At 40.3% G+C, this 26819-nt stretch overlaps 2 protein-coding genes across 4 annotated transcripts in view; one reads left to right on the top strand and one right to left on the bottom strand.

Annotated features, from left to right (window-relative positions):
* TSGA13 (testis specific 13) overlaps window positions 1-19858 on the top strand; it is a 25774-nt gene extending 5916 nt beyond the window's left edge. Inside the window, exons 2-8 of one of the 3 annotated variants that reach the window (XM_073619409.1) lie at window positions 130-339; window positions 2019-2110; window positions 2698-2792; window positions 6897-7106; window positions 11877-11995; window positions 14343-14512; window positions 16986-19858. In XM_073619409.1, coding sequence (XP_073475510.1) covers window positions 191-339; window positions 2019-2110; window positions 2698-2792; window positions 6897-7106; window positions 11877-11995; window positions 14343-14512; window positions 16986-17176 — 1026 coding nt within the window. In that variant the 5' untranslated portion in view covers window positions 130-190 and the 3' untranslated portion in view covers window positions 17177-19858. Of the gene's footprint in view, window positions 1-129; window positions 340-2018; window positions 2111-2697; window positions 2799-6896; window positions 7107-11876; window positions 11996-14342; window positions 14513-16985 lie in introns of all 3 variants that reach the window. The other 2 variants (XM_073619408.1, XM_073619411.1) reach the window with 2 other exon arrangements.
* Window positions 17366-26819, bottom strand: LOC141131761 (tubulin alpha chain). Its single transcript, XM_073619412.1, has 3 exons — window positions 26594-26819; window positions 22355-22503; window positions 17366-19261 (listed from the first exon to the last, which is right to left on the bottom strand). The coding sequence occupies exons 1-3, from the start codon at window positions 26769-26771 to the stop codon at window positions 18287-18289; spliced, it is 1302 nt and encodes a 433-aa protein (XP_073475513.1). The 5' UTR covers window positions 26772-26819; the 3' UTR covers window positions 17366-18286.

Genomic DNA, 26819 nt, shown 5'->3' with positions numbered 1-26819 from the left:
GTTAGTCGACTAAAATGTTTTAGTCGGTTTTAGTCGACAAAATTAACACTGCTCTACAGTACTCCCATTTTGTTTCAGGGTGTAGTAAAACAATGTTTCTTGTCATTTTATTCTTTATATTTATTACAGATATAATTTCTAATAAAGATCTGCCTATTGGTTGACACCCTTTGTGATGGTTTAGAAAGAGATGTCACAAGTAGATCATAGTGGAACTGAAAGAGCACAGAAATTGGACATCCAACCAATTCAAGATATGGAAGATACAATCCCAATGATGCAAAATGAGGCGACGGAAAAGAAGACCGAGCTGGAGCCACATATTTTACTACTGCACAAGTAAGAGCAGGTTATTTCATTTACATATCAATGTTGTACAATGTTATTATACTGCAGTTATATGGTAAAGGCTAGATTGAGCGTAAAAGCAGCCTAGATGTATAAAACGTATTAACCCCTACTTGACCAGGCTGGACCAGCAGGATAGCAGAGCCCATAAACATCTGTTGACCTATATAAACATTAGTAAGATGTAGGGTCTTAGTAAGTCCTGTTAGAGTGGAACTCAGCTAGAACTTATTTTTCTAGTTTTGGAGAAGGCAATAGTTAAATCTATTGCTGTGTATGTCTCCCTTGGGAAAATGGAGTCCTGGTTTCTGTTATGTTGACTGCTGTCACCAACATACAAAGTGTGGGTAAATCTAATATATTACAGTTGTTATCTAAAAAGGAGCATGGGGGAAAATCGTGACTGTAGTTGCCTTGATGTAGGAACTCCTCTCTCCTTTTTTCTTGTATCTTGGGGACAGGAAGCGAGGAGAGATTTCCTCAATGGGGACACAAAACAGTAAAAACGTGACAAACGTTCTAATTTTTCTAACCCTGCAAATAGTTTGGTCACAATCTCAACTTTATAACTCAACTCTAAGCATGTTTGTTCAATAGAGTGTGTAAAAGTCAGAACCTCTGCCAAGTTGTTACTGCTGCCTCAGTGATGAGATTTAACCTCACTTCTTCTTTCAGTGACACCAGTACAAGAAATGAGGGGGTGTGGGTGTCACTGGGACATGAAGACACAGAAAGCAATAAGAAAAAACCCTTGCCATGTTCTAACCCATGCTCATACCACTGAATGAATATGTTTTTGTTGCTTTCTCTCTCATCTCTTACTATACTTGTGCCTAATGTACTGGTCACTCGACGGAAGCAAGCTATAATTTGTGGGTAAGTATATACATCTTTATTACACAGGTTAGTTAGCATGTGTGTTATGAGGGGTCAGGGGGGTTGAGGACAGTTTTAAGGCTAGTTAGGGGGAAAATGGAATTCCACTTTAATCTCACCCCTAATTCCCTATAATTTAACCCTAAAACTGAAAGTAGATGTCTAATCCTTGGCTATAATTTTATTTTACCCTTAAAAACATCCTTCACGCTACACCAGGGGGTCTCCAACCTTTTGAAACAAAGGGCCAGTTTACTGCCCTTCAAACTTTAGGGAGGCCGGATTTTGGCCAGTGTGAGTAGAAATTGCCCTGGCATCGGTGGGAGAAAACAATGCATAGGCTTGGTGATCAATGGGAGTAAATAAATTACATCAAAGATGACAGTGTGAGAAATAGCGCCCCGTCATTGATGTCAGTTGGAGCATTAGTTCCCCTTCTCTGATGTTAATGAAAGAAAAAGTACCCCATTGTTGGTGTCAGTGGTAGGAATAGTGCTCTATCTTTTGTGTCAATGGAAGGACTAGTGCCTTGTATCTGTGGAAGGAATAGTGCCCAAAGAGCTGGATAAAGGCAAGGAAAGGGCCACATCGGGGTCACAGTTTGGAGACCCCTGCACTACAGGGGTCCTGTGCCATGAGCAGCTGTGGAGAAACTACCTGGGTAAAGAACAATTGATTGATCATAATTTGAGAGCCAAGTAGTTTTTTTTTTTTTTTAAAGTAAAACTTAAATCTAAATAATCTGTGGAATGGACTAATATATACCTCTTTTTTTAATTATATGATTTCTCTAGGTTTCTTGGCAAACAGTTTGCTGAACGCTTCCTTGACCCTTCTAATGAAGTCCCAGTAAGTCGTGTACAACCTCTGCACCTTGATACAGAAGGTAAGTACCCCCTGTCTAATAATACAATGCAAGAAAACAGAATGTACATAAAATATCATGAAGTAATATGAAGGTTAAAAAACAATTTCATTTCATAGTAATTTTACAAGGTGCGTGTTATCTAGACAAAATGCAGCATTTTTATTTTGCTGAAAGTAAGGAAAAAATGTTGGTATTTATTTTAGGAACCAAATAAGTAATGTAATTTTAATTTGCACCAGTCAAGTGACAGAATCTAATCAGTTGTGGAAACAGCACCTAACCCACATTCCGCACTTGTTCTAACCTCTACCCTGATGCTTACTGCACTTCCACAAAGAGACTGACAGGTCCTTTTATACTATCAGTCACTGCATACAATAACAAGAAACGGCATTGCTGTTTTGCACCATTGAACACTGGGCTGTAGTCCCAGAGCACCTGATGATCTGCATATGAAACACTTTTAATGCCAAAAGGTAAAAACTGGAATCGGCAATGTAACATTTTATGTTAAAAGATTTCTTAGATGAAGCATTTATGTTGTCATCTTTTTCAGATTTGAATGTATTATTAAAAGGAAAAATTGCTAAGTGCAGTTGTTTTAGGTTGTGGAGCAAAAGATTACTGGAAGCTCTTGAGAGAACATTCTGAGGCACGACTTATGCAAGATATCGCCACTGACATATCTGGAGCATTCATGGTCAAGGTTTTTTCTTTTGCTTGTGGATTAAAAAATAATGTAATGCTTTAAAACAACTGATGTTGATCTGAAAATCAGCTAAATTGTTTTCAATGAGGAATTGCTGAAATCAGAAAATAAAAACATGAGATCACTTTCCTATACTAGGGGGGAACAATGCACCGAGATAGAGGAGAGGACAATATAAGAACATGGATGTTAGAGAGGTCATGGTTAAATAGTGTATGTGCACCTATATGCCAGCATTTGTACCTCCCAACTTTTTGAGTTTAGAACAAAGGAAACATATTAGGAAAAGTATGTAGGCATAGAACACACCTCCTGCCACTTCCCCTTAAAGGAGAATTAAAGAAAAATATTAGATAAACCCACAAGTGTTTTTTTTTTACCACTATTATTCGTTTATACTGAAATCTTCAAATACAGCAATTTAGAAACTGGATGAAAGGTTTAACACTGGGAAACACTTTTTGAAAGATACAAGGTGCATTTTATATACAACTATACAGATCAGACCAAAATGAGGGCACAAATAAGAAGGAAAGGGAGACAGAGGGACTTTGTTCCAAATCAGGGGCAGTCCCTTGAAACCAGGGACAGTTGGGAGCTATGCAGTATTTGTACCCATAGGATATGAATGAATAACTAATTTGCATGTGAAAATTATAGCTGCATACTACCCCAGAAAGCAAGCAATTGTGCTGCAAGTTTGAAAATGACTTGTTAAGCTATTGCTAGACTTGCCAGGTTTCACAAGTTTGTTACACAATTGCATCAAGTCAGCATTGCATGACTCCAGATCAACTTTCTTTCCAACATTCTGCAAGTCTGCTGCAAGTTTTGGTTCAAATATGTTTTGTAATAGTCATCCCACCACAGTGGTCACTGTGGCTGAATTTTCATGCTGTAGACTTGCAGAGCTCTTGCTGTTGACTCACCACTCCAAATTTGCTCTTGCTAGAGACTTGCCATGCAAATGTGCTACAAATTGGAAAAGTGTCAACTAGAACGTGTGCTTCAAGTGCTCTGCAAGTGTTCTGCAAGTGTACAACTTGCCAATGAAAATGTGCAGCAAGTTAACGGACTTACAATTCAACACTGCCACAAATTTGTGGCAAGTTATCCTTGCTTTCTGTGCTACCTGCCGCACGTGTACACACATACAGTGCTGCGAAAACGTATTTGCCCCCTTCCTGATCATTTTTTTTTGTATTTTTTTGTATATTTGTCACACTTAAATGATTCAGATAATCAAACCAGTTTTAATATTAGACAAAGATAACCCAAGTAAATACAAAATACAGTTTTTAAATGATGATTTAATTTATTAAGGGATAAAAACTGTCCAAACCTGCCTGGCCCTATATTAAAAAGTAAATGCCCCCTCCTTGCTAAATCATGAATGAACTGTGATTAACCACATTTTTTGGAAAGCGGAGTTAAATTTAACTTGCCACACCCAGACCTGATTACTGCCAGAACTGTTGTATCAAGAAATCACTTAAATAGAATATGTCTGGCAAAGTGAAGCACACTAATAGATCTCAAAAGGCAACACATCATGCCACGAGGGCTTTGGGACTCCAGCGCACCCCGGTAAGAGCCATTATTCACAAATGGAGAAAACTTGGAACATTGGTGAACCTTCCCAGGAGTGGCCAGCCTATCAAAATTACTCCAAGAGCACAACAATGACTCTCCCAGAAGGTCATAAGAACCGAGAACAACATCTAAAAAATAATCAGGCCTCACTTGCCTCAGTTAAGGTCAGTGTTCATGATTTAACAATAAGAAAGAGACTGGGCAAAAATGGCATTCATGAGAAAGTTCCAAGGCAAAAGCCACTGCTGACCAAAAAGAACAGAAAGTCTTGTCTCACATTTGCCAAAAAACATCTTGATTATCCCCAAGACTTTTGGGCAAATATTCTGTGGACTGATGAGAGAAAAGTTGAACTTTTTAGAAGGTGTGCGTCCTGTTACATTTGGCGTAAAACTAACACAGCATTTCATAAAAAGAACATCATACCAACAGTCAAACATGGTGGTGGTAGTGTGATAGTCTGGGGCTGCTTTGCATAATTAATGGAACCATGAATTCTGCGCTCTACCAGAAAATCCTGAAGAAGAATGTCCGGACATCAGTTCATGACCTCAAGCGCACTTGGGTTATGCAGCAGAACAATGACCCAAAACACACCAGCAAGTCCACCTCTGAATAGCTCAAAAAAACAAAATTAAGGCTTTGGAGTGGCTTAGTCAGTGTCTGGACTTAAATCCAATTGAGATGATGTGGCATGACCTCAAACAGGCCGTTCATGCTAAAAAAAACCCCAATGTGGCTGAATTAAAACAATTCTGCAAAGAAGAGTGGGCGAAAATTCCTCCACAGCAATGTGAAAGGCTCATTGCCAGTTATCGCAAACCATTGTTTGCCAAGGGTGGCACAACCAGTTATTAGGTTTAGGGGGCAATTCATTAATGTGAAAATTACTTTTTCACATAGGGCCAGGCAGGTTTGGACAGCTTTTGTTGAGAAAAAAACATTTGCTCCGGCATGATCTAGGTACATTGCAAGGATTATGACAACCTTTGTTGCAGATTCCTACCTTTTATTATTCTGAAGAAATCCATGTGTGTTTGTCTGTGCCTCTGGGCTGAGTGAGTCTAATGGAAGGAGTTTCATAATTATCAGTCAGCTGTGACAGCTTCAGGGCACTAATGAGGAAAGCTGCTGGACCTGCATCACTTTAGAAGTGTTCCCATTGGAAATATCTCACTAAAAATGACATTTTTGTTGCAGGGGATGCCTGAAATCTGACTTGTATCTTAGGCAGACTTCTAGGAAAATTGGTGAGTCAATCACACAAGCAGGAAATGATGTTTCTGGGGAGTGGTCAGTACACATTCTGTGTACAGAACACCTCCATGTAGCCATATTGCTTTGCATTTATAGAAAATAACAGCGGCTGCAGATTGAAAAGGAAAGGTCATTTTTAATAACATTCAATTACAATATGACTTGTATCGCAATTGTACACCCTATATTATTTTTTCTTTATTTGTTATTTTTTTCCCCAATGAAAGTGGAGTTACCCTTCAATAAATTAAATCATCATTTAAAAACTGCATTTTGTATCTAAGGTTATCTTTGTGTAATATTAAAATTTGTTTGATGATCTAAATAATTTAAGTGTGACAAATATGCAAAAAAAATTAAAAATCAGGAAAGAGGCAAATACCTTTTCACAGCACTGTACATACATACATATTTCAGAAAATAATTCCTCTATTCCTTTGATGTCACAGATTTTATATCCCTGGTTTGATACCCTCAAATGATGTGTCCCTAATCATTGATTTCCTTAGATTCAGTACCCCCCCCAAGTCACTGGGTGTCCTTGACTTCATTCTTGATATCTACGTCATGGCACTTTGTCTCATTTTTCTAGATGTCATGATCATCGGATTCTCATCTCCATGATCCGGAGTGTGAATGTTAAGCAGGGTTTCTTCTTTATCCATAGATTTATGCAGTGCACTCAAAAGTTAAATTGAAATTGCACAGCACAGTATAACCACTAATGTTAACTGTCTGATAAAAAAAAGTCCCTCCATTTGTTCAGCTTAAGCTCCATCTAAAAGAGATTTACATTTTGGATGCCCTGTCCATTCTTTCACTGTTTTTGCTAGTTGCAAATCTGTGATCTCTCACAGATCTGTTAGAAATCACTGGGGTGACTATTATGGATTTATAACCTATACTTGTTACTAGAATAAGGGGGACTGGTAAAGCAAAGCCAGCCAGCAATTCCAAAATGCTAACAGCATAACAAGTGGGTCCCTGATATGTTGTTACAACTTAATTAAGAAAACATAAATCACAAAGGGATATTTTCAGTATCATAGTATCATTTTTACCCACATTTAGCTTGGTTCAGGAGCAATAGAACATTTAATGGGGAGAACAAGAGAACAATAGAAGAAAAATATATGTGCAAAAAGTAAATAGTGCAGGCAATATTTCATCTTCAGGTTTTCGATAAGATGTATGGTTACGTGGAACATTTGATGATAAACACGCAATTGTGTATCTTTTCTTTAGAACCCAGGTGTGAGCCACTTGCCACCTTCCAAACTTCTAGATGAAATCAGAGATCATAAGAGAACACTTTGGCTGATGTCCAGAGTCTCTGAGATTAATCAGGAAAAAGCAATACTTTTCATGACCAAATATCCTCTACCAGATGTGAATGAATGGCAGAATACAAGCTCCCTTCCTAAGTATCTGAATAAAGACACTTTCTTGACCAAGGTAGGTTACAGATCCTGATTGTGTTGTGATTAACATTTTCTTTCAGCAAAGAATAAATAAGTAAGTTTGTTTGTTTGCTGAATTGCTGTGCCTGTTGCATTCATGATAGATGGGTATAGAGGCAAGCCAAAATGGCAGCAAGCCCTACAGCAGAAATTATTTAGCTGTGTTAATTTTCTGGAAAAAAAAAAGGTTAAATTAAGTTTTTTTTTTATCTCTATGATCTTATACAATTCCTTTGGAAGTATGATTTATTACCTTTACCTTAGACTGTTAACATTTTAATTTTTTTATGGTGTGGATGTAAACCCTAACTAGATAACATTTAGTTTGCTAAAGTACTGATTATCAGAAACAATTGTCACTTTTTTCCATAAAATACTTGTTTTTCCTCTTTTTGCATTCTTTGTCACATCTCAGTGCTGCATGATTGCTATAAACTTGCTATGGCCACAGGGGTTCATGTGACAAGGTGACAATGCAGGAGCACTAATAGGAGACAGTTAACTGCCCATAACAGAAAATACCAGAACCTGCCATGACCTTGATGGCAGAGCCACCAGGTGTTCTTAGATGTTCTGAGAAGCAACACTGCATAACAGGTCCAGGAAAGTAAATAGCATGCATGCACTGCAAAAAAATACAAAACAGATTATGAAAATTGAACAAACATGCACTTGTCACAGCCATGCTCTGTGGCTCAATCAGGATAATATGTGGCTGCATAGCATAGTCTCTATGACATTCTATAACAAAAGGAAGCCTGGCTGAGAATCACTACTTCACTAAAACAATTCAGAACACAAACAGCTACTTGTGATTATCCTCATAAACAGGAACCCTCTCTGTAAAGTCCAGGTAAACTATGGTAACACAGCGAACAGCTGGAGGAATCCAAAGGACAAGGGGCCACTCCGCTGGATCTAGAATACTCTGGTAGTAGTTGAAGAAGGGCTCCTCATCCCCCTGAGAAGCTGTGTACTATTAGGCTCCTATCCAGCTGCTCTCATGCTGCCTCGGACAGTGGAAGACCTCTCATCTGGCTACAGATCACTTGCCCTACTACATCTGCCTCAGAAAGTTTGGCCCCTTTTTTGAGCTGCTGTGGGAAGGAAGCTGAAGAACATATCTTCTCTAGATATGTCCAGGAACCCACAGAGTTATGGAAAATGGAGTTTGAGCATGGTGAGTAAATGATCGGTCCTCTGCTGGTCTTTAGGCTCCCTTCCTTTTTTATGAGGCTGCTGGGAGCAGCAAAATAGGAGCATATAATGCAGAATAAAAACATTAAAAGAACTGGACAAACGATGAGAGAGAAAAAAAGTGGAGTTGTTGCCTATAGTGATCAAATATTCCTAGTGCAGACTTCCCCAAACTTTTCAGTATGAGGGCCACATTGCATATATTATAAACAATTGTGAGCTGAAAAAATAATTTTTATAAATGAATTAATACAATTGTATAATTTAAGTGAATGAAAAAACACACTCCAAGAAATAACTTCACATCTGAGCCTCCATCAAATGAGAAGTCCCCCTTTACATCATCACATTAGATTCCCCTTTCATGTCAGAAGCCCCCAATCACATCAAACAATATGTCCCCTTTTTCTCATCATAGGCGCCCTCCACATCACAAGCCCCCCACATCACATCAGATGCCCACTCTTTCACATTTGAGTTCCCTCTTCACATCAGAGACCCTCTGTCACATCAGTGTTCCCCTTTTAACACCAGAGCCCCCCCCCCTTCACATCAGAGTCCTTAAATGTATTGCAGGATGATTTCATTGAATGGATGGTGAAGGACCCAATAAGGAAAAATGCTCTGTTGTATCTATCCATTTCAAATAACATGGCGCTTATTACAGATGTGCAAATTAGACAGCATGAGTAATAGTGATCATGGTCCAATCACATTTGCCATACAGTAAGTTACAGAAAAGTGAGGCATGTTGGTGTGACAAGGAGTCTATGTTTCAAAAAAGCTAACTTCAATAAGCTGAGATCCTTACAGCATCACACTCAATGGGACCAAATATTTGCAACAAACAGCACACAAGGCAAGTGAGATTTTTTGAATACGAATTAAACAAGTGCATTAATGATCGTGTTCCATTTGGTAACAAGCATGAAAGAAAATTAAAACCTATGTGACTAAATTCTATTTAAAAAATAAACAAATAAATGAGAACGGGGGCAACTATAAAAATTATGTAAAATTGGGGTGGGGAAAGGAAAGCAAATAGCAAAGAGCAAAGGAACCAAACAGGGGCCAGAGTTATAAAATAGTGTTAACCTCCAGCTCTTCATTGAGGCCTTCCGGTGATAGTTGTTATGTGTTACTCTCATGCTACCACGCTGTGTGGGTTAAAAAATGTATAGCAAGCTTGCTTGTAAATAGCTTAATCTTGACTATTGATAAATAAATTGTTAGAGAATAGTAAGGCGCTGACAGTTAACTCAATTTAACCAATATGAGACATGAACTCTTGTGGTAGTTAATCACTCCTAATAGAAAACCATCAAAATAAATATAAATATAAAATGACTTCAGTGCATAAACCAATTGAACGTTACTGGGTGTAACCTCAAGGCTAAAAGCAATCACTCTGTGATGCCTCTAGTCATCCAGCGATCGCCACACTCTTCACACTGTGTTAAATCAGCAGCAATAGAAAATAGGTGTATAAACATGCAATATAAATAATGATCCAAAATATGTAATAAAAGTGATCCTAGTGCATAAGTAATAACTTGTGTCTCAAGGCTGGACACCTAACACACAAATCTAAACAACAATATTATGGTGCATGACCATCGATACAAGTCCTTATATAAAAAGTCCTTTTTGTGAGGTAGTGCACAATATGCCTACAGCCTTAGTGGTGATTATTCATAATATAGGTGACAATCTTGCTCTCACATCACCTCCGTGCTCTCTAGTCTCACACCTCAGGTAATTATTGAATCAGCATTGCCTATGGTTCCTTGGACAGTGTACTGACGTGTAGTCACCCCTTGGGGTCCTCTATAGTTGTTTCCGATCATCCGCTCTCACATATGTTGTGTCTCTGTTTTCTCCCAGGGGGTTCCCTCTAATGTCCTCTAAAAGGGGTATATATAAAGGGAGAAGAGCGCTCTCGTATTGTAGTAACTTAGAATGAATTTATTAAAATCATAACATCATACAGTGCACTCACATGCAAAAGCTGAGTAACGGCCTATATCCATGAGCTCCGAGCTCGTTCCACAATCGCGTCACTTCCGGAATGCCTCTACTCACGCCCTACGCATTACATCACGGTCACGTGACATCATCAGGGGATAGTGGGGGACAAGGGAAGCGTGTTTATATAGTGTGCTACAGTCATTGTTTGCGGCCATTTTCCTGTAGTCCTGTGTTCTGGTGATAGACGGTTTAATTCAAATATCCAGTATGTTTCTTGTACACACCATTTCCTGAATCTTTCCCCTTCTGCTAGAGAGTTTTGTATAAATTGGATGCATGTTACCCGAAGTAACGTGAGAGCTTTCTTATGATGAGCAGCGAAATGGCGTCCAATACTGAATCTGGGGGGCATGAAAGGGTTAGCTGTGACTGGTAATTAATTCTCGGAGGTTTAGAGACCAGATAGGCTGAGGAAGGAGGCGTGGCTGGTCTCTGAAATGCTTTCCGATTGGCCACACAGCTTCTGGGTTGACAGGTCATCCACACTAAGCTTGACAGCTCCTTTTTTCGTGGCGTCCGCTCATAGGATGGTGAGGATCCCTGCACCATTTTCCCAGGCAGCTCCGTTCTCCAGCAGCCCTTGCTCTCCCTGGACTCTCTCAGGGGGACTTCACCCTGTTCATATCTGCCAGTCACACAGACCACATTGTGAGTGTATTTTAACTGTACATTTGTGTTTGTTACATTAAACTGTACTACACCAGTGGTGGCCTGGCACCTCTCTTTCCCTCCCCATGTTCTAAAAAGACCTAAAAAGATGGTATTAGTTGCTAGTCTTCTGCAGAGGAACAATTACACATAGAGGAGATGTGTTGCTTTGTAGCTTGGAGGTTCTGATTTCAAAGACAGTGGGGTTGATTTACTAAAGGCAAATTGACTGTGCACTTCGCAAAGTGCAGTTGCCCTCTGCAGATGCAGTTGCTCCAGAGCTTAGTTAAACGAGATAAAGCTTCACTTTGCAAAGAATACCCAATCATGTGGAAAGAAAATTAAAAAAAAAACAAAACAGGCTTTTTGCTTGCACATGATTGGACGATGAAAGTCAGCAGAGCTTCTACTTATTTACTAAGCTCTGGAGCAACTGCTCCTACAAAGTGCACTTTGCAAACTGCACAGTATATTTGCCTTTAGTAAATCAACCCCATAGTCTCCATTGTGCATATGTGGGTTTCCTTTCGATGCCTTGGTTTCCTGTGACAGTCCAAAGACATACAAGTAGATAATTTTGATAAAGCACAATGGTGGTGGGAAGAGTTGAATAGGAACATGCTCTTTTAAAGATCGGAACCATTCCAGCTCATGTACCCTGATTGGTCCTATTAAGTCACTATCTGCTTGTGGGAAAAGGCGATTTCTCAGCTGTCCACTCCTAACGTGTCCCGAATACACTTATTTAAAAGTTTGTGCCATTCCAGTTCATGCGCAACTATGTACAGGCCCATGTTGCTCATTAGAAATTCAAACCTGATAATGAAACATACATGTTTACCTTATTGTTTTAATTATAATGTTACCACTTATTTTTGTTTAATTTCTACAGAAAATAAATCAATTGGAGAAGTCATTTCATTTACCTCCTCTAAAGACCACAAATTCTTTTTGGACCAAAAATAAACATATAAGTACTGTCCCAAAAATGGTTGTTGGAAATAACTACAGGTTAGAAAATCCTATTTGCTTTGTGATTCATTATTCATGTTAAAGGGTCTGCCCACCAAGAACAGATGGGTGAATGCTGGTGGGTTGGACCCCCTAACATAGATCCATCTGCTGAAACTACCAGACTTCATCAATTCAGCTGCAGAGTCCCATTTCTCAACAATGTACAGTAAGACCCCTTTCACACTGGGGCGGTTTGCAGGCGTTATTGCGCTAAAAATAGCACCTGCAAACCGCCCCTAAACAGCCTCTGCTGTTTGCTCAGTGTTAAAGCCCGAGGGCTTTCACACTGAAGCGGTGAGCTGGCAGGAGAAGAAAAAATCTCCTGCAAGCTGCATCTTTGGAGCGGTGAAGGAGCGGTGTATTCACTCCTCCTTCACCGCTCCTGCCCATTGAAATCAATGGGACAGCGCGGCTATACCGTGGTAATACCGCGGCTATAGCCGCGCATGACGAGGGGTTTTAACCCTTTTTCGGCCGCCAGCTGGGGGTTAAAACCGCACCGCTAGCGTCCGAATACTGCGGTAAAACAGCGCTACCCAGAATACCCAGTGTGAAAGGGGCCTAATTAAAAAAAAAAAAGTAGAAAAGTTACAATGGGACCTCTCCTATTAATGCAAGAGCAGGCAGATTGATCAGAAGTTCAGAGATATGGATTTCTCAAGAGATAAAGCAAGCTGATGTGTGATCCATCCTATCAGCAAGAATCCACCTACCCAAAACTAATATTCAGTTTAACCGCTGAAGGACTGCCCCATGTACATATACTGCAGCAGGGCATCCCTTTAGTGCAAAATTGCGTACCTGTACATGATTCCTTCCATCGGCTCTGGGGCACACGCTCCAGCTGTCATTGGACACAGCGGGAGCCAATCAGCCAGCCACCCACGATCGTTCACTGGAGAGACAGAACGACGGTCTGCCTATGTAAACAAGGCACACTGTCAGTGAGGGAGAGAGAGATCTGTGATTCCTGCTAATCAGGAACAAAGATGTCTCTCTTCCTCGAGTCAGTCCATCCCCCACACAGTATGAAATCACACCCAGGGAACACAGTTAACCCTTTGATTGCCCCAGATGTTAACCCCTTCCCTGTCATTTATACAGTGACAGTGCATTTTTCTTTAGCACTGATCACTGTATTAGTGTCACTGGTCCCCAAAAAGATCAGTGGCAGATTTGTCCACCGCAATGTCGCAGTCCCGCTAAAAATCGCTGATTGCCGCCATTACTAGTAGAACCAATAAATAAATAAATAAAAAGTCCATAAATCTATCCCATAGCTTGTAGCTATAACTTTTGTGCAAACCAATTAATATATGCTTTTTGGGATCTTTTTTTACCAAAAATATGTAGCAGAATATAAATTGGTCTAAACTGAAGAAAAAAAAAAAAAAAATTTTAAATCGAATTTTCTTCATTGGATGTGTCTTATAGCAGGAAATAAAAAATATTGTGTTTTTTTCAAAATTGCGGTCTTTTTTTCTTTATAGCGCAAAAAATTTAAACCGCAGAGTTGATCAAATACCACCAAAAGAAAGCTCTATTTGTGGGGAAAAAAGGACATCAATTTTATTTGGGTACAGCGTTGCACAACCGTGCAATTGTCAGTTAAAGTAACGCAGCACCGTTTCACAAAAAATATGGCATGGGCGGGGGGCTGAAGTGGTTAGGTAAAAAAAAAAAAAAAAAAAAAAATTACATATACAGTGTGTGTGTGTATATATATATATTGAGCAACGATTAAACAAAAACCATGGCTGAGGTAGTAGAGATCCTCCTGCTATAACTGGTCCTAGATAATATAAAAGAAAAAAAAAGGGTTGAACTGTATCTTTTCCTTATTTTGAATTGAATGGGTTCGTTTTTATCCTTCTAATCAATTCTTGGTATGACCCAGTCCTATTGTGGCAGGCAGGCTCTGTAGGGAGCTAAACCTTCTGCATTCTCCGTAAACTCCCATAAAGAATCTACAAGTGTGTGGTAGAAATCTAATGATGGCCATCAGTTGTCAGCTGCAGCCTGAAGTATCCAAGAGGCAGCCCGTTTGTTGCTTGAATCAGTCTAAATAATATGGCTTTTGAAAAACATCAAAATTCTTAAGGGAACATTAACAAATTGTGGGCTTTTTCATCTGCGTGGATCAATACACAAGAAAAATAGATTAAATGATCAGATGCTTAGCGCGGCAAGCAATTTTTGGACGGCAAACCTGTTCTTAAGGGGAAATTGCACATCTTTCCTTTTATACTGTACAGTCTCTCCATATAAAATCCTTGGATGTTTGTTTTTTTTTTTTTTTGATCATTTGGACCAGACTCAACAATTTTAGCTTTCCTGTTTTTAGAATTTATTTTCCTTCTAGATTATTGACAGAAGACACTTTCCATGGATTTAAAGGTGGATTTTCTAAACGATGTAATGACATAGGTTTTCAAAGACAAATGCCAGGTTTAAAAAGCCCCTATCAACACCAAACACTTAACCATCAGTCCATCATACATGCTAATGAGAGTGGTAAGCCTTGACTAATTCTGGTAATATTGATGTTACTAATTTAATTTTTTTAATTCGCTTTGTTTATTCATTTTGTAATGAATTACCAATTTTCAGATCAGCCAAAAAAAGGATCAACCAATTTGAATTCTGTGTGTGGGGGGGGGGGGGGGGGGGGGAATATGGCATAGGGTCCCCCACAAAATCCAGACCCTTAACTGAGCATGCAGCCTGACAGGCCAAGAAGGAAAAGGAGAAACAGGGGAACTGGTGAGCACCCCTCCCCCCTCTTGAATCATACCAGACCACATGCCCTCAACATGGGGATAGGGGCCTCTTCCCCACAACCCTGGCTCAGTGGTTGTGGAGGTAGTGATTTATTGGAATCTGGAACCCCCATATTCCAGCCCCGCTCATGAAAATGATTATGGGGAAGGTGTGTGCGTGTGCAAGCAGGGCTAAACAAAAAAAAAAGACAGCGCAGGAGGAGCCACTGTACTAACAATTTGACATTGGTACAGCAATCTCCCCTGCTGTTCTATTGTATTCTGACAGGGGTCCCGCTCCCTGTCAGAATACTTCGATCAGCGCTTTCAGCCAATGGCTGGCTTCTGTCAGACTGGCTCTAGTACACGTTGGCCGGTTTCTATTGAACCGGCCGATGCCACCTGACATTCGACCCGTGTGTACTAGGCTTTAATAAAAATCAAACCACCACCATCCCTGGTTTTTTTTTTTTAAAAAAACCAGGGATGGTCTTTTTTTTGTTTAGCCCTGCTTGCCTGAACACACAAAAAAAAAAAAAAAAAAACACCCCCACACACAATACTAATGTGTACAAAGCTTACCTTTGATTTAGATTTTTTTTGGTGGATGAGAACTATGTACCCCATACTCATTTACATGAAGGGAAGGGGGGCTTCTTGGCCTGCTCCTTAACCAGCTATTCTTCACACAATTGGAATCAGTTGATTATTTTTCAACCATTCTGAATAGTACCAAAAATTTGGAATTAGTTAAGGAGTAAGGATAAAAGGGCAATGGAGAGAAGGGGGGGGGGGGTGTTAATGGCTTATTATATTTCGGTGAATATTTGTAAAATCTGACCAGAATGGGCAAATGCCTATGCACTCACTCCCACCAAGTATGGAGGTAGGTGCCTCTCTGAGTGACATCTCCAGCAGACATCTGTGGCAGAGGGAAACATGAGCTTATTAGTTGGGACTTAATACCACCTTGTCATTTCTTCCCCTGAGCATAGCTTGAAATAGATGAGTGAATAGAAAGGCTTTGTTGTGCCAGCCCTCAGATATGTCTATCCCCCATCTCCCCTGACCAGATCTTGGTAAACTTAGGTAAGGTACCACATGTATGGTCAAGGATCTGTCTATAAAATCACTGATAGGGTGTGGCAAGGGGACCTGGGGAGTGAGCATAACTGTAAAGCCTGTTAGGAGTGTATGTATTAGTTTCAAGTCACATACTAGTTTGTAGGAGGATACAAATAATGTGTTTAGACTGCACCTGCTGCACACTTTATTTCAGACAAGAAATTTAATATATTAATAAATATATGTATATAAAAATTAATATATAACAAATATTTCAAAAAGTCTGTTTTTAGCATTGGTGTATTTTAAAGTGTATGCAAACCCTAAAAACCTGCAAGTATCCCCCTTTGGAGTGCTAACAGTTGAAAACCACACATTAGTGTGTGCGCGGTGTAGTAGGGCTAGGCAAATAGACTATTGAGGGTTAGATCAGTGGTCAATCTAAAACAAATTCGGTTTTGTGCTATACAAAGGGCTTTCACACTGCTAAGGAATATGCTTAAACTTCTTCAGATGAAGAAAATTCCACCCTAGAAAATCTGTTGCTAAAATTGGACTGCACCATAGGTGAATACTAGCTTTGGATGCCCTTGAAAAGCAATGTATTTTAGGCCAAGCTCAAAGCAGGAATATGTTGCAGTGCAGTCCACAGTGGTGTTTTATAGGCGAGGCCTGGGATTATTATTATTAGGTCTTTCATATTCCTAACATAGAACATTGTCACATCAGGTGTGCAAATCCCAAGACAAGTGATCAAGAGAGAGTCCAAGATGCAAGAAAGGGTCAGGTTGTACACTCCCACAATAAAAAGAAAAAGAAAAAAAAAAAAAAAAAAGTAGCATTTTCAGAACAGAAAATCCTCAATACACGCTCTTTTACAGTGGACCAAAAGACAACAGCTAAACAATTACAATGGTTAAAACTTGCAACACACACACACACACTTGCTATAGTTGACTGAAGACAAAGCAAAGATGAACAGTGTAAATCTGTGTATAACATTTGGTAGCTAGACATGAACCAGAATCTCTACAAGGGACAGTAGCTTCCAGAAATACTGTCTGGTAGTGCAGAGAAATTCATGGCATTTGTGCTCTAATTTTGTGAAATATTGTGACCTGTAATTTGTAGCATTACATTCATGTGCCAATTTTGTTTTCCAGAACCATCTTGCAGCACCACAAATGGCAGCGGAAGCCCTGAATGGGAACCGCTAACATACACAGCACTGACAGACTCCAAGCCCTCTATAACTGTGCTAGGAAGAGGGCATTTCAGACATGGACAGCAACCCCAGTGGGACATTAACAGCTCAACTATAAACCAGCATTCTAACTCTGCTAGCCAAGGTTAGAAAGTAATGAAAATAGGAAAAAAAAAAAAAAAAAAAACCCCCACACACACCACCCCACACCAAAAGCATTAAAGTGCACCTAAAAGCCACTTGTTTGTAATTTGATAGAGTGAGGGTTTAGAATCCATGTCAATTTTTTGCTGTCTGTGTACCCACTTTTGGAGACGCACCCCATTTGTCTGGTGCAGCCATCACCAGGACTGAAAGCGTATGAAAATCCAGTTCAGTTGTCTGTGGGTCAGAATTCTTCCAATAACAACATTTAATATGCCAACTGTCCAACATTTCCATTACTTGCAATAGCCTCACTTTGGTTTTAGCTTTAATGAGCACAAAGCTGTTCTATCGATGGCATTAACTTAAATAATTTAAGTTTAAACAGAAAGTACACAATTAGGCCTCATGCACACTGGACATTTTTACAGCAGTTTTTTTGGCTTTTCCTACAGCCAGTGAACTCCCCAGCATGTTATCCTATGTGCCCATGCACACATAGGCTGTCAGCATTTTTTGGCAGGGCTAAACCAGCATTTGAGCATTTTTTCTGGTCCCATAGTTTACATTTTTTTGCCAAAAACACTAATGCAAAAACTCAAGTTTTTTTTTTTTTGTTTTTTTTTCCCCATGCAGCAATGCTACTGGCATTTTTAATAACATCCAGTGTGCATGAGGCTTTAACATTAAGCTAAAAGCTTACATTGAAAGTTTGCAGGCCTTTTATTGCACCCTCTGCTGGACAAAAAGCCAAGGAATAGGCAGCATAGAAGAGCATTTCCATAATTAAATGCCTTCAGGTCTATTGGACAGTCTGCTAACATACTATATGTAGCTGTTCTCTGCATGTAGGCTTTAAATATAGACTATCACAAGTGTACCTTTCAGAATGATGTTTTTTTACAAATTAAACCCTCCATAAAACAGTCTGCAGATATTTGAAACCAAAGTCAGATTTATTAAATTATCAGAAACCAGGCAATAGTGTAACATTTTTGCCCAAGTCAAACATGTTACTTCTTTATTTTACACACTGAAATTGTGAAATGGGCATTCCAATGCCTCAAAATCAGTTCTTTAACAAAGCCATTTTTTGACTCTAGTTAACCGACAGTTTCAGTATTCATCATCATCTTCCTCCTCTTTAACAGAGTCGGTTCCCACTTCTTCATAATCTTTTTCTAGAGCAGCCATATCCTCCCTTGCTTCAGAGAACTCTCCTTCCTCCATGCCCTCTCCCACATACCAGTGTACAAATGCCCTCTTAGAATACATGAGATCAAATTTGTGATCTAGCCTTGCCCAGGCCTCTGCAATAGCTGTAGTATTACTTAGCATACAGACAGCCCGTTGGACTTTGGCCAGGTCTCCTCCCGGAACTACAGTAGGAGGCTGGTAGTTTATTCCCACTTTAAATCCAGTAGGACACCAGTCTACAAACTGTATAGACCTCCTGGTTTTAATTGCAGCTATTGCAGCATTGACATCTTTTGGCACCACATCACCTCTATACAACAGACAGCAAGCCATGTATTTACCACGTCGAGGATCACATTTCACCATCTGATTTGTATATTCAAAGCAAGCATTGGTGATCTCTGGCACCGACAATTGCTCATGGTAAGCCTTCTCTGCTGATATTATGGGTGAATATGTGACCAGTGGGAAGTGGATGCGAGGATAAGGCACCAAATTAGTCTGGAACTCAGTCAAATCCACATTTAATGCCCCATCAAACCTCAAGGAGGCTGTAATGGAAGAAACAATTTGTCCTATCAGTCGATTTAGGTTGGTATATGAAGGACGTTCAATGTTCAAATTTCGGTTGCAAATATCATAGATGGCTTCATTGTCTACCATAAAGGCACAGTCCGAATGCTCCAGAGTTGTGTGGGTTGTCAGAATAGAATTATATGGTTCTACCACTGCAGTAGAGACTTGTGGAGCAGGATAAATCGAGAATTCCAGCTTTGATTTTTTTCCATAATCGACTGAAAGACGCTCCATCAACAGGGAAGAGAAGCCAGAACCTGTACCACCTCCAAAGCTGTGGAAAATTAGAAATCCTTGAAGGCCAGAGCACTGCTCACTCTGCAAACATAATAAAATATAAATTAAACACTTGTTAGGTACCATAGTAACGACTTTAGGATACTCAAACACTAGACAGTTTGATGAACTGGCAGATCAGGCACACACACCCTTCAAAGAATATATAGAATATGGATATTTTTCTCTGTGCTCCTATCAAGTGTACATATTCTGTGCGTCTAGAATCAAATTTTCTGTTCTGTTATTGTGGATTAACAGGCCAATACAATTTATGTATTTTGGTTTCTCCTTCTGTCCTCCCCCTCCTGTTTAGTGCAGTCCCAGGTCATCCAGCACGCAGGACTAACATGGCCAACTGCACCCAACCCCCCTCCCCCAGATGGAGCCAATAGTGGTGCAAGGTTTGTAATGCATGTTAGATTTGTGACATGCACTGAAATAGTACCAACATACCTCTCAACTTTTGAAGTTGAAAATAAGGGCTATTCAGGGGGATTGTGACCTGCAGAGTGCATAGCTAAAAGCTGAACATGGTTAAGTTATGATGGCTGGGAGGGGGACAATGTTGCATCCCCGGGTTCCTGCAACGGCTACCCCCTTTAGCTGCAGAGTAAGTGTCTAGGGATGTACACATGCTATGGCCATGATGCTTTGCTTCACAGCCGTGGCATGACTTTTACCCCATGTCGAACGCAACCCGTTCAAGTAAATGTTGCTCTGCAAGCATCCAGCAACTGCATGCAATGCATATGCTAGTGTGGGGTTGAAGCGATACAATGCTTCCTTACATTCTCAAATGTTCCCTGAAAAAAAAAAGTCCAAATGCCAATTGCTCTTCAAAAGACCAAAGCATGTGTGAACAAACCCTTATTTAAAATTTTTTCTAGAATTGTGTGCATTAGCCATTGCAGAGGCATTTTTGTGTGCATCAGTAAGCACAATTTTGTGCACAGTCCTGACATGCAAAGTTGTAAACCTAGCCTTCTAGTGGGTCCACACCATCGCACAGTTTAAAAACCCCAGTGTGATTGTATGTGTGGTTTACAGTGGTTGTAAAGCCACTGTTGTACCATCATGTCATCCCCTCTGTTAAGGACGTGTGCCGCACAGTAGGTTTTATAAAAAGATGTCGATTTCCACCTTCTTTCAGAGCATCTCCCGGCACTCCCATGACCTCTTGGCTCTCCCCTCCTGGGCCGACTGCTCCAGCAGGCGGGGCCCCAAGAACTCCCGCCAACCTCAGCCAGGAGAGAGCCAAGGAGGCACGTGAGGAGTGCCACTCATGAGCTGACAGGCAGGGAAGGGGAAAGGGGAGAGCTGCAAATGACAGAGGCATGTAAACGGACCATGGTGTCAGAGCTCAGCAGCCATGATAAACCATGGTCAGTTTACAAAGGGGAGGGCAGAACCAGGCATTTCAGATACAGGAGGGACAAATTACACAGCACAGGCCCTGGGCTGTAGAACATACTTTAAGGGAACACCACCAAGTTGTGTGCTCCCAAAAATTAATATAATATATATTTTTTTTATTGGCCTGTGCATTTTCTGAAACCACATCAAAGATGCAGTACTTTGATGTGCCTTCATGAAAGGTATGGTTTAATAGAATTCAGAGGGAGCACACCTAAAACCGCAGCAGTATGAACCCAGTATTCAGAATAAGAAAAGAGTGAATAGGTGGGGGTCTGGGTAGCAATAGTATGAGTTTTTGAAGAGTGGAGCAAAAAAAAAAAAAAAAAAAAAAAAAAAAAAAAAAAAAAAAAAAAAGAGTGAAGAGAATGTTGGCTGCATTACAGGAACAAGACCGTTAAAAGTAAACTGGGATAGAAAGGCTATCCAACAGATTTGCGTGTGGAATGACCAGAGCCTGCAGGGCTGTGTGCAGTGAATATTTATGAAGGGAGAGCAGACAAAGATGGGTTGAAGTCAACAGGAGAGAAGAGCAGGAAGATCGGTGTGGAATTACTGCATGGAAGGTAGATGTGTGGACAGCTAGGGTTAAGATGAGCCGTGTGACCAGGAAGGTGAACAAGTTGAGGGTAGGAGTGGCACAATAGTTGCACTAATGAGGGCTAAGGCAGCATTGAAGTGGCTGGAACGGAAGTGATGAGAAATCCACACATTGTGGAGCATCATAAGGGAGAATGACAAACAGACAGGCAAAGTGGCAGAAGCTCCCAAACAATTTGAGTTCAGTAGATGCCTTTGTTTATTACAAGAAATCCCTAGTATTAATACCAGACATGCGCTATATTAAAGTAGGGATACCATATGTACTGAGAAAGGAGCTGGATTCTCAAACTCTCAACAGCAGCACCCAGGTAAGTCATAGCTGAATCCAGCAAAGATAGCTAGCAAATTGGGTGCCTTGTATTAGCAGATAGGAAACTATGCCTCCACCTTCCGTATTGTGGGAATCATTAGTTTGCACCCTTGCTGGACCTGGCCCCCTACCTCTTACTGTAGGAGTCAAGTTAATGCCAGTCTTAAAGTGATTGATCATTATATTTGCCCTGCAAGCCTCATGTTCTTTTAAAGGGCGAATGCACAAATCATACCAACTACCAGTAGGAAGAAAATTATACATACTATAACTACAAGCTTTTGCACTTAAAACCCTCCATATACCCCAGTAACACAGGGCCTTGCAGTTTTTTTACAGCGATATGCTGGGACCATCATTTCCACAGTCCTTCAACACTAATGCCCTGTACACACGATCGCACATTCCGACAACAAAATCCATGTTTTTTTTTTCTGACGGATGTTGGCTCAAACTTGTCTTGCATACACACAAATCTTGTTGGAAATTCAGAATGTCAAGAACGCAGTGACGTACAACAACTGAGAAAAATGAAGTTCAATAGCCAGTGCGGCTCCTCTGCTTGTTTCCGAGTATGCGTGGAACTTTGTGTCGGAATTGTGTACACGCGATTGGAATCTACGAGAACGGATTTTGTTGTCGGAAAATTTGAGATCCAGATCTCAAATTTTGTGTGACGGAAATTCCGATGGAGCCTACACACGGTGGGAATTTCAAACAAGCTCCCAGCAAACATTTTCCTTTAGAAAATCCGACTTGTGTTCTATGTCTATGTTCAGACATTTCAGCATTAAAACCAAACTTACCATTTTACGCATTTTGTCCAAAACTGAATCAATTATCTCCTTTCCAACAGTATAGTGACCGCGGGCATAATTATTTGCTGCATCTTCCTTGCCACTAATGAGCTGTTCAGGATGAAAGAGAGTACGATATATTCCATTTTTGATCTCACCTAAAAATTAAAAAAAAAAAAAAAAAAAAGTTTATAAAGACTTTGGAAAGGTCATCTACTTTTTAATCTTTGACTGTTCTGCTGCCTTTTAACCCCCCCCCCAAATCTTTGACTGTTTTTATTGCTTAAACAAATAAGAAGCTGCAATGGACCTAGCTAAAGTGAGGCCTAGCAAAAACGAATACAAAAACCCACACATCCCTAGGTCCAAGTGGGGCAGAGGCTCGGATCAAGCTTCACCTTGCAAAAGTGTAAGTGAAGACAGCTGCTGGCCTAGCCACTACATCCTTCATCTTCCAGACAACTCATTAGGTTGCAATTGCCAACATTTAGGACCTGGCTTTAAAAATATGACTTTGGCTGCCTCAAAAAAAAAAAAAAAAAAAAAAAAAAAAAACCCCACACCACAAGATTTGCTGCACCCACATCTCATCCTGGTAAGTTAGTCAGCTTCATAGCCTTCTGTGTGGAGTTTGTTAAAATATGATTTTTTTTATATTAATCAGACATAACATTACATGGGACAATATTACAATAGTAGTTGGTCATAGAAATCAGCTGTCAGGTTTTGGCTTGACTAAATATTTCTCAAAAACAAATGCTGTTTGATACAATGGGAATGTAGATACCATTGTTGTATTCAATTTACAGTTTGAATAGGCTATTGTCTCTATGGCTATAGTAAACAGGTAAAAGAGGGTCCCAAAAACTGAAAGAATGGCTGTTATGGAAAACAAATTTGTAGCCACGGTAAACAAAAGCCCTAATAAAAAGGGGAGCAGTAGAGACTGCTAGTACAGCCCACTCAACATGGTTTAACACCAAAGGACACTTGAGTCTGTAATCAGCGAACAAGACGGTGCCCGATCTACAGGAGCAATGGAGATCATGAACACTAACTGAAACCAAGTAACTTTTAAGTGCATTTCTACGGTTACAGTCTATAGGCTGTTTGCTTGATAGATACCAGTCTTGTATTCCTAATGTTGTAATAGTTTTGTATGTACAGTATCTTTGTATAGTAAAAGCACATTTACACACTGCTTAACCAGCTGATGGGAATAACAGAGCCTAACAGAAAGGGATGGGGTAAAGAATTTAATTTTCTTGGCTACATCAGTATGGGGACCCCTGCCATTTGGCATAGACGGTACACTGCCACATAAAGAGTACTTGGCATTCTTTGAGAGAGGGAGTATTCACTTACTAGAACTCCAATCAGACTACAGCAACAAAATTGAGTTGTACTGACCCTGTGGCCACTTCAAGTGGAATCCAGTTACCGGTGATGAGAGAAAAAAAAAAAAAAAAAAAAAAAAAAAAAAAAAAAAAAAAGAAGAAGTTCAGACGCTGAGTTTAGAGGCGTTTCAAGCACCAAACGCAGTAACTCGCGTTTACAGGCTTTTTTTTAGCCAAAAATGAAAGTTTTCAAACGCTTCTAAATGCAAATGTGGCTAAACAGATGTTTTAAAACGTGGATTATATGTCAAGTTAAAAGCATTCAGGAGAGGTTACCACTTCTTGCCTTCAAGACTTGAGGCAAGGGAGTATTGCCCCTCAGTGAGGGACACCACCACTGGACATCCAAAAGCTGTCCACACAATTGGGATGGCCACCTTAATGGACCAGGGAATTAATCTAGGGAAAAGAATACTCACAGGGCTGCTTGCAAAACTGGCTTCAACAAAAGCTAGGCCATTTGGGTTGATCCCAACATTAGAGCCTGAACCAGCCGACAGCAGACTTAAGTCCACTGTCGGCTGAATCTGGGTCACAGGGTCTTCATGAGATTGGCTTTTAAAATGGTTTTGACTGGCTTTCATGCTGTTTTGGTTTCAATGCTTTATCAGTCTTACTTGAACACATGTAGGAGATCTGGAATGCAGACTTTATTTACAGCATGCTTGTGGCATGTCTGATTCAACTATTGAATTTGGACAGCCACGTAACTAGCATTTCCAAAAAGGAGGAAAGCAATTGCAGCCCTATACTTTCCTCATGGCAAAGTTACTTTAAGGACAGCCAAGTAAAGGTTTACATTTTAAAGCAGTAGTAAACTTTAAAAGATCCTCAGCAAGCATAATGCCAAATTATAAACAGCAATAAGCTATAATGCCTCCATTTCTGCAGCTTATTTCGGTCCGTTCTGACCAATGCCTGCTTCATTTTTGTGGAAACTTCCTCCTGCCCTTTCTCAAATGTAATTGCAGGAATCTCACACATGCACAGTGAATGTAGACCAAGTAATTGTAATTCTTAAAACCCTTGCGGGATTTCAGTTGTGCTGAGGAAACAGAAGGATGTAAAGCTGTCACATTGATGTACAGAGAGAAGGCACACTCAGATTGTGCTGTCAATGGGATTTACAATGTGCATGTCAAGTGACATCATGGACAGAAGAGAGTCATAGCTCCTAAACGGCAGGTCTTTCAAAGTAGTAGTAAAAATAGTAAGTTAGACTATACTGTTTGAAATTGAGCTGTCCCCGAGTTTACTACTGCTTTTATAACTTTTTTTCTAATAAAAAGTGCAAAAACATGAAGCAAAGCAATAGAAGCAAGGTAAAGTAGGGGTAGAGCAGGCATTTTATAAGATCAAAGCATGCTTATCTGAACTGCATTTTATTCCACCAGGAAAGCTCTATAGAGCTTCTATGTTAATGATCCCCCCCTCATATAAAGAGCTGTAAAGCTGGCCATAGACAGTTCAAATCTCAGTCGGTTCAGCATCGACCAGCCGAGATTTGAATTACGTATGGGCAGGCTGATCGATCAACAAGCCTTTGATTTTTCATGCGAATGTTGCCATTGCGGCTATAGCAATCACTGTTCATGACAGGGACTGCTCCCTCCGCCGGGAGAACACACCTGCAGGAGCGATTCCCCCATCGAAACAATCAGAATCTACCAATTTTCTTTCAAACTGGTTGCAGGAAGAAAAATTGCCCTATAGCCAACTTATGTGTAGGAGGCTTATAGAAACCTGTATCATGGCAGCAGGAAAGTTTCTATAAGGCATTACCGGTAATTGTATGTATTTAGCAATAGTTGGAGGCTTAAAGGAAAACTGTGCCAAGATACATGTAGGCTGCCATTGCCAACTTCTGAAAATGCCAGATGCCTGGAAAGGTTAAACATTTGATATACTTTAAAAATGTTTGAGAAGTGACCTGAAACTTACGCCGGGTAGAGGTTGCAACTATAATGGCTGCATACATGTTTAAGGATTTGGAAATCTTCATAAGAGGAGATGCATCTAGCATCTTCATAAAGGTGGGAAGCAGATAAAGGATTCCTTTAAAGTGGACCTGACAAAAAAAAAAAAAAAAAAAAAAAAGTCAACGGTTCTCAACTCCAGCACTCAGGACCCACCAATAGGGATGAGCTCCGGCGTGTTCGCATGGCGCACGTGCCGAGCCCGCCAGGAAGTCGGCACGGGGCAGCGCTAATCACAAGCAGTGAGACATTTCCCGATGTGCGGCTGCAGAAATCGGGAAATGTCTCCCTGCCTGTGATTAGCGCTGCGCCGTCTTCCTGGCGGGCTCGGCACGTGCGCCATGCAAACACGCCGGAGCTCATCCTTACCCACCAACAGGCCAGGTTTGCAAGGTAACTGAAATACATTACAGGTGATATTTGCTGCTCAGTGATTGCAAAAATCTGGCCTGTTAGTGGGTCCTAAAGACAGGAGTTGAGAACCACTAGCTTAAGGCTTCTCTTCCTGTACCAAAACAAATAATGAGAAAAATTAGATGAATGGCAGCACTCCCACTCGATGCAAAAGGGCTTTATTGTATCAAAACAAAACACACCACACACACACACTTCACAAAATCCACATTACATTCCTGTAATGTGCTACTCAGCATTTCCCGAGATGCTACTGGAAGGATAGTGATAAAGGAAGCTGGGCGCAAGCCAAGTATATGCATTATCTGACTGTCACATTACAGTTTATTTCCTTTGAGGTTATGTTAATATTGAGTGAGGGGACCCAAAGCTGGTCTAAATTAAAGAAATCATTTTTTATATCCAAATAAACTTCTATATTTCCTCATGCCTTTATACACAAGTACATATCTGCTACTTACCAATTACAGTTGGTTCAAGGTCAACAAATATTGCTCGTGGAACATGTTTGCCTGTTCCAGTCTCATTGAAGAATGTTCCAAAGGATGAATCTACTGGAGCAGTGTTATCTTTACCAACAACTCCATCAGGCTGGATTCCATGCTCTAGACAGTAAAGCTCCCAGCAGGCATTCCCCATCTGAACACCTGCTTGGCCAATATGTATAGAGATACACTCCCTCTGAAA

The sequence above is a fragment of the Aquarana catesbeiana genome, linkage group LG03, assembly GCF_042186555.1.
Source record: "Aquarana catesbeiana isolate 2022-GZ linkage group LG03, ASM4218655v1, whole genome shotgun sequence".
Classification (NCBI taxonomy): domain Eukaryota; kingdom Metazoa; phylum Chordata; class Amphibia; order Anura; family Ranidae; genus Aquarana; species Aquarana catesbeiana.
The sequence above is the reverse complement of the archived record's forward strand: the minus strand, read 5'-3'. Positions and strand labels throughout refer to the sequence as shown.

Bases quoted from the DNA above. Each gene is read 5' to 3' on its own strand.
- LOC141131761 (XM_073619412.1), bottom strand. From the start codon at position 26,771: ATGGGGAATGCCTGCTGGGAGCTTTACTGTCTAGAGCATGGAATCCAG. The intron at 22,504-26,593 runs GTAAGTAGCAGA...TTTAATTTTTAG, and splicing joins CCTTGAACCAACTGTAATTG to GTGAGATCAAAAATGGAATA. The intron at 19,262-22,354 runs GTAAGTTTGGTT...TTATGTTTGCAG, and splicing joins TGGACAAAATGCGTAAAATG to AGTGAGCAGTGCTCTGGCCT.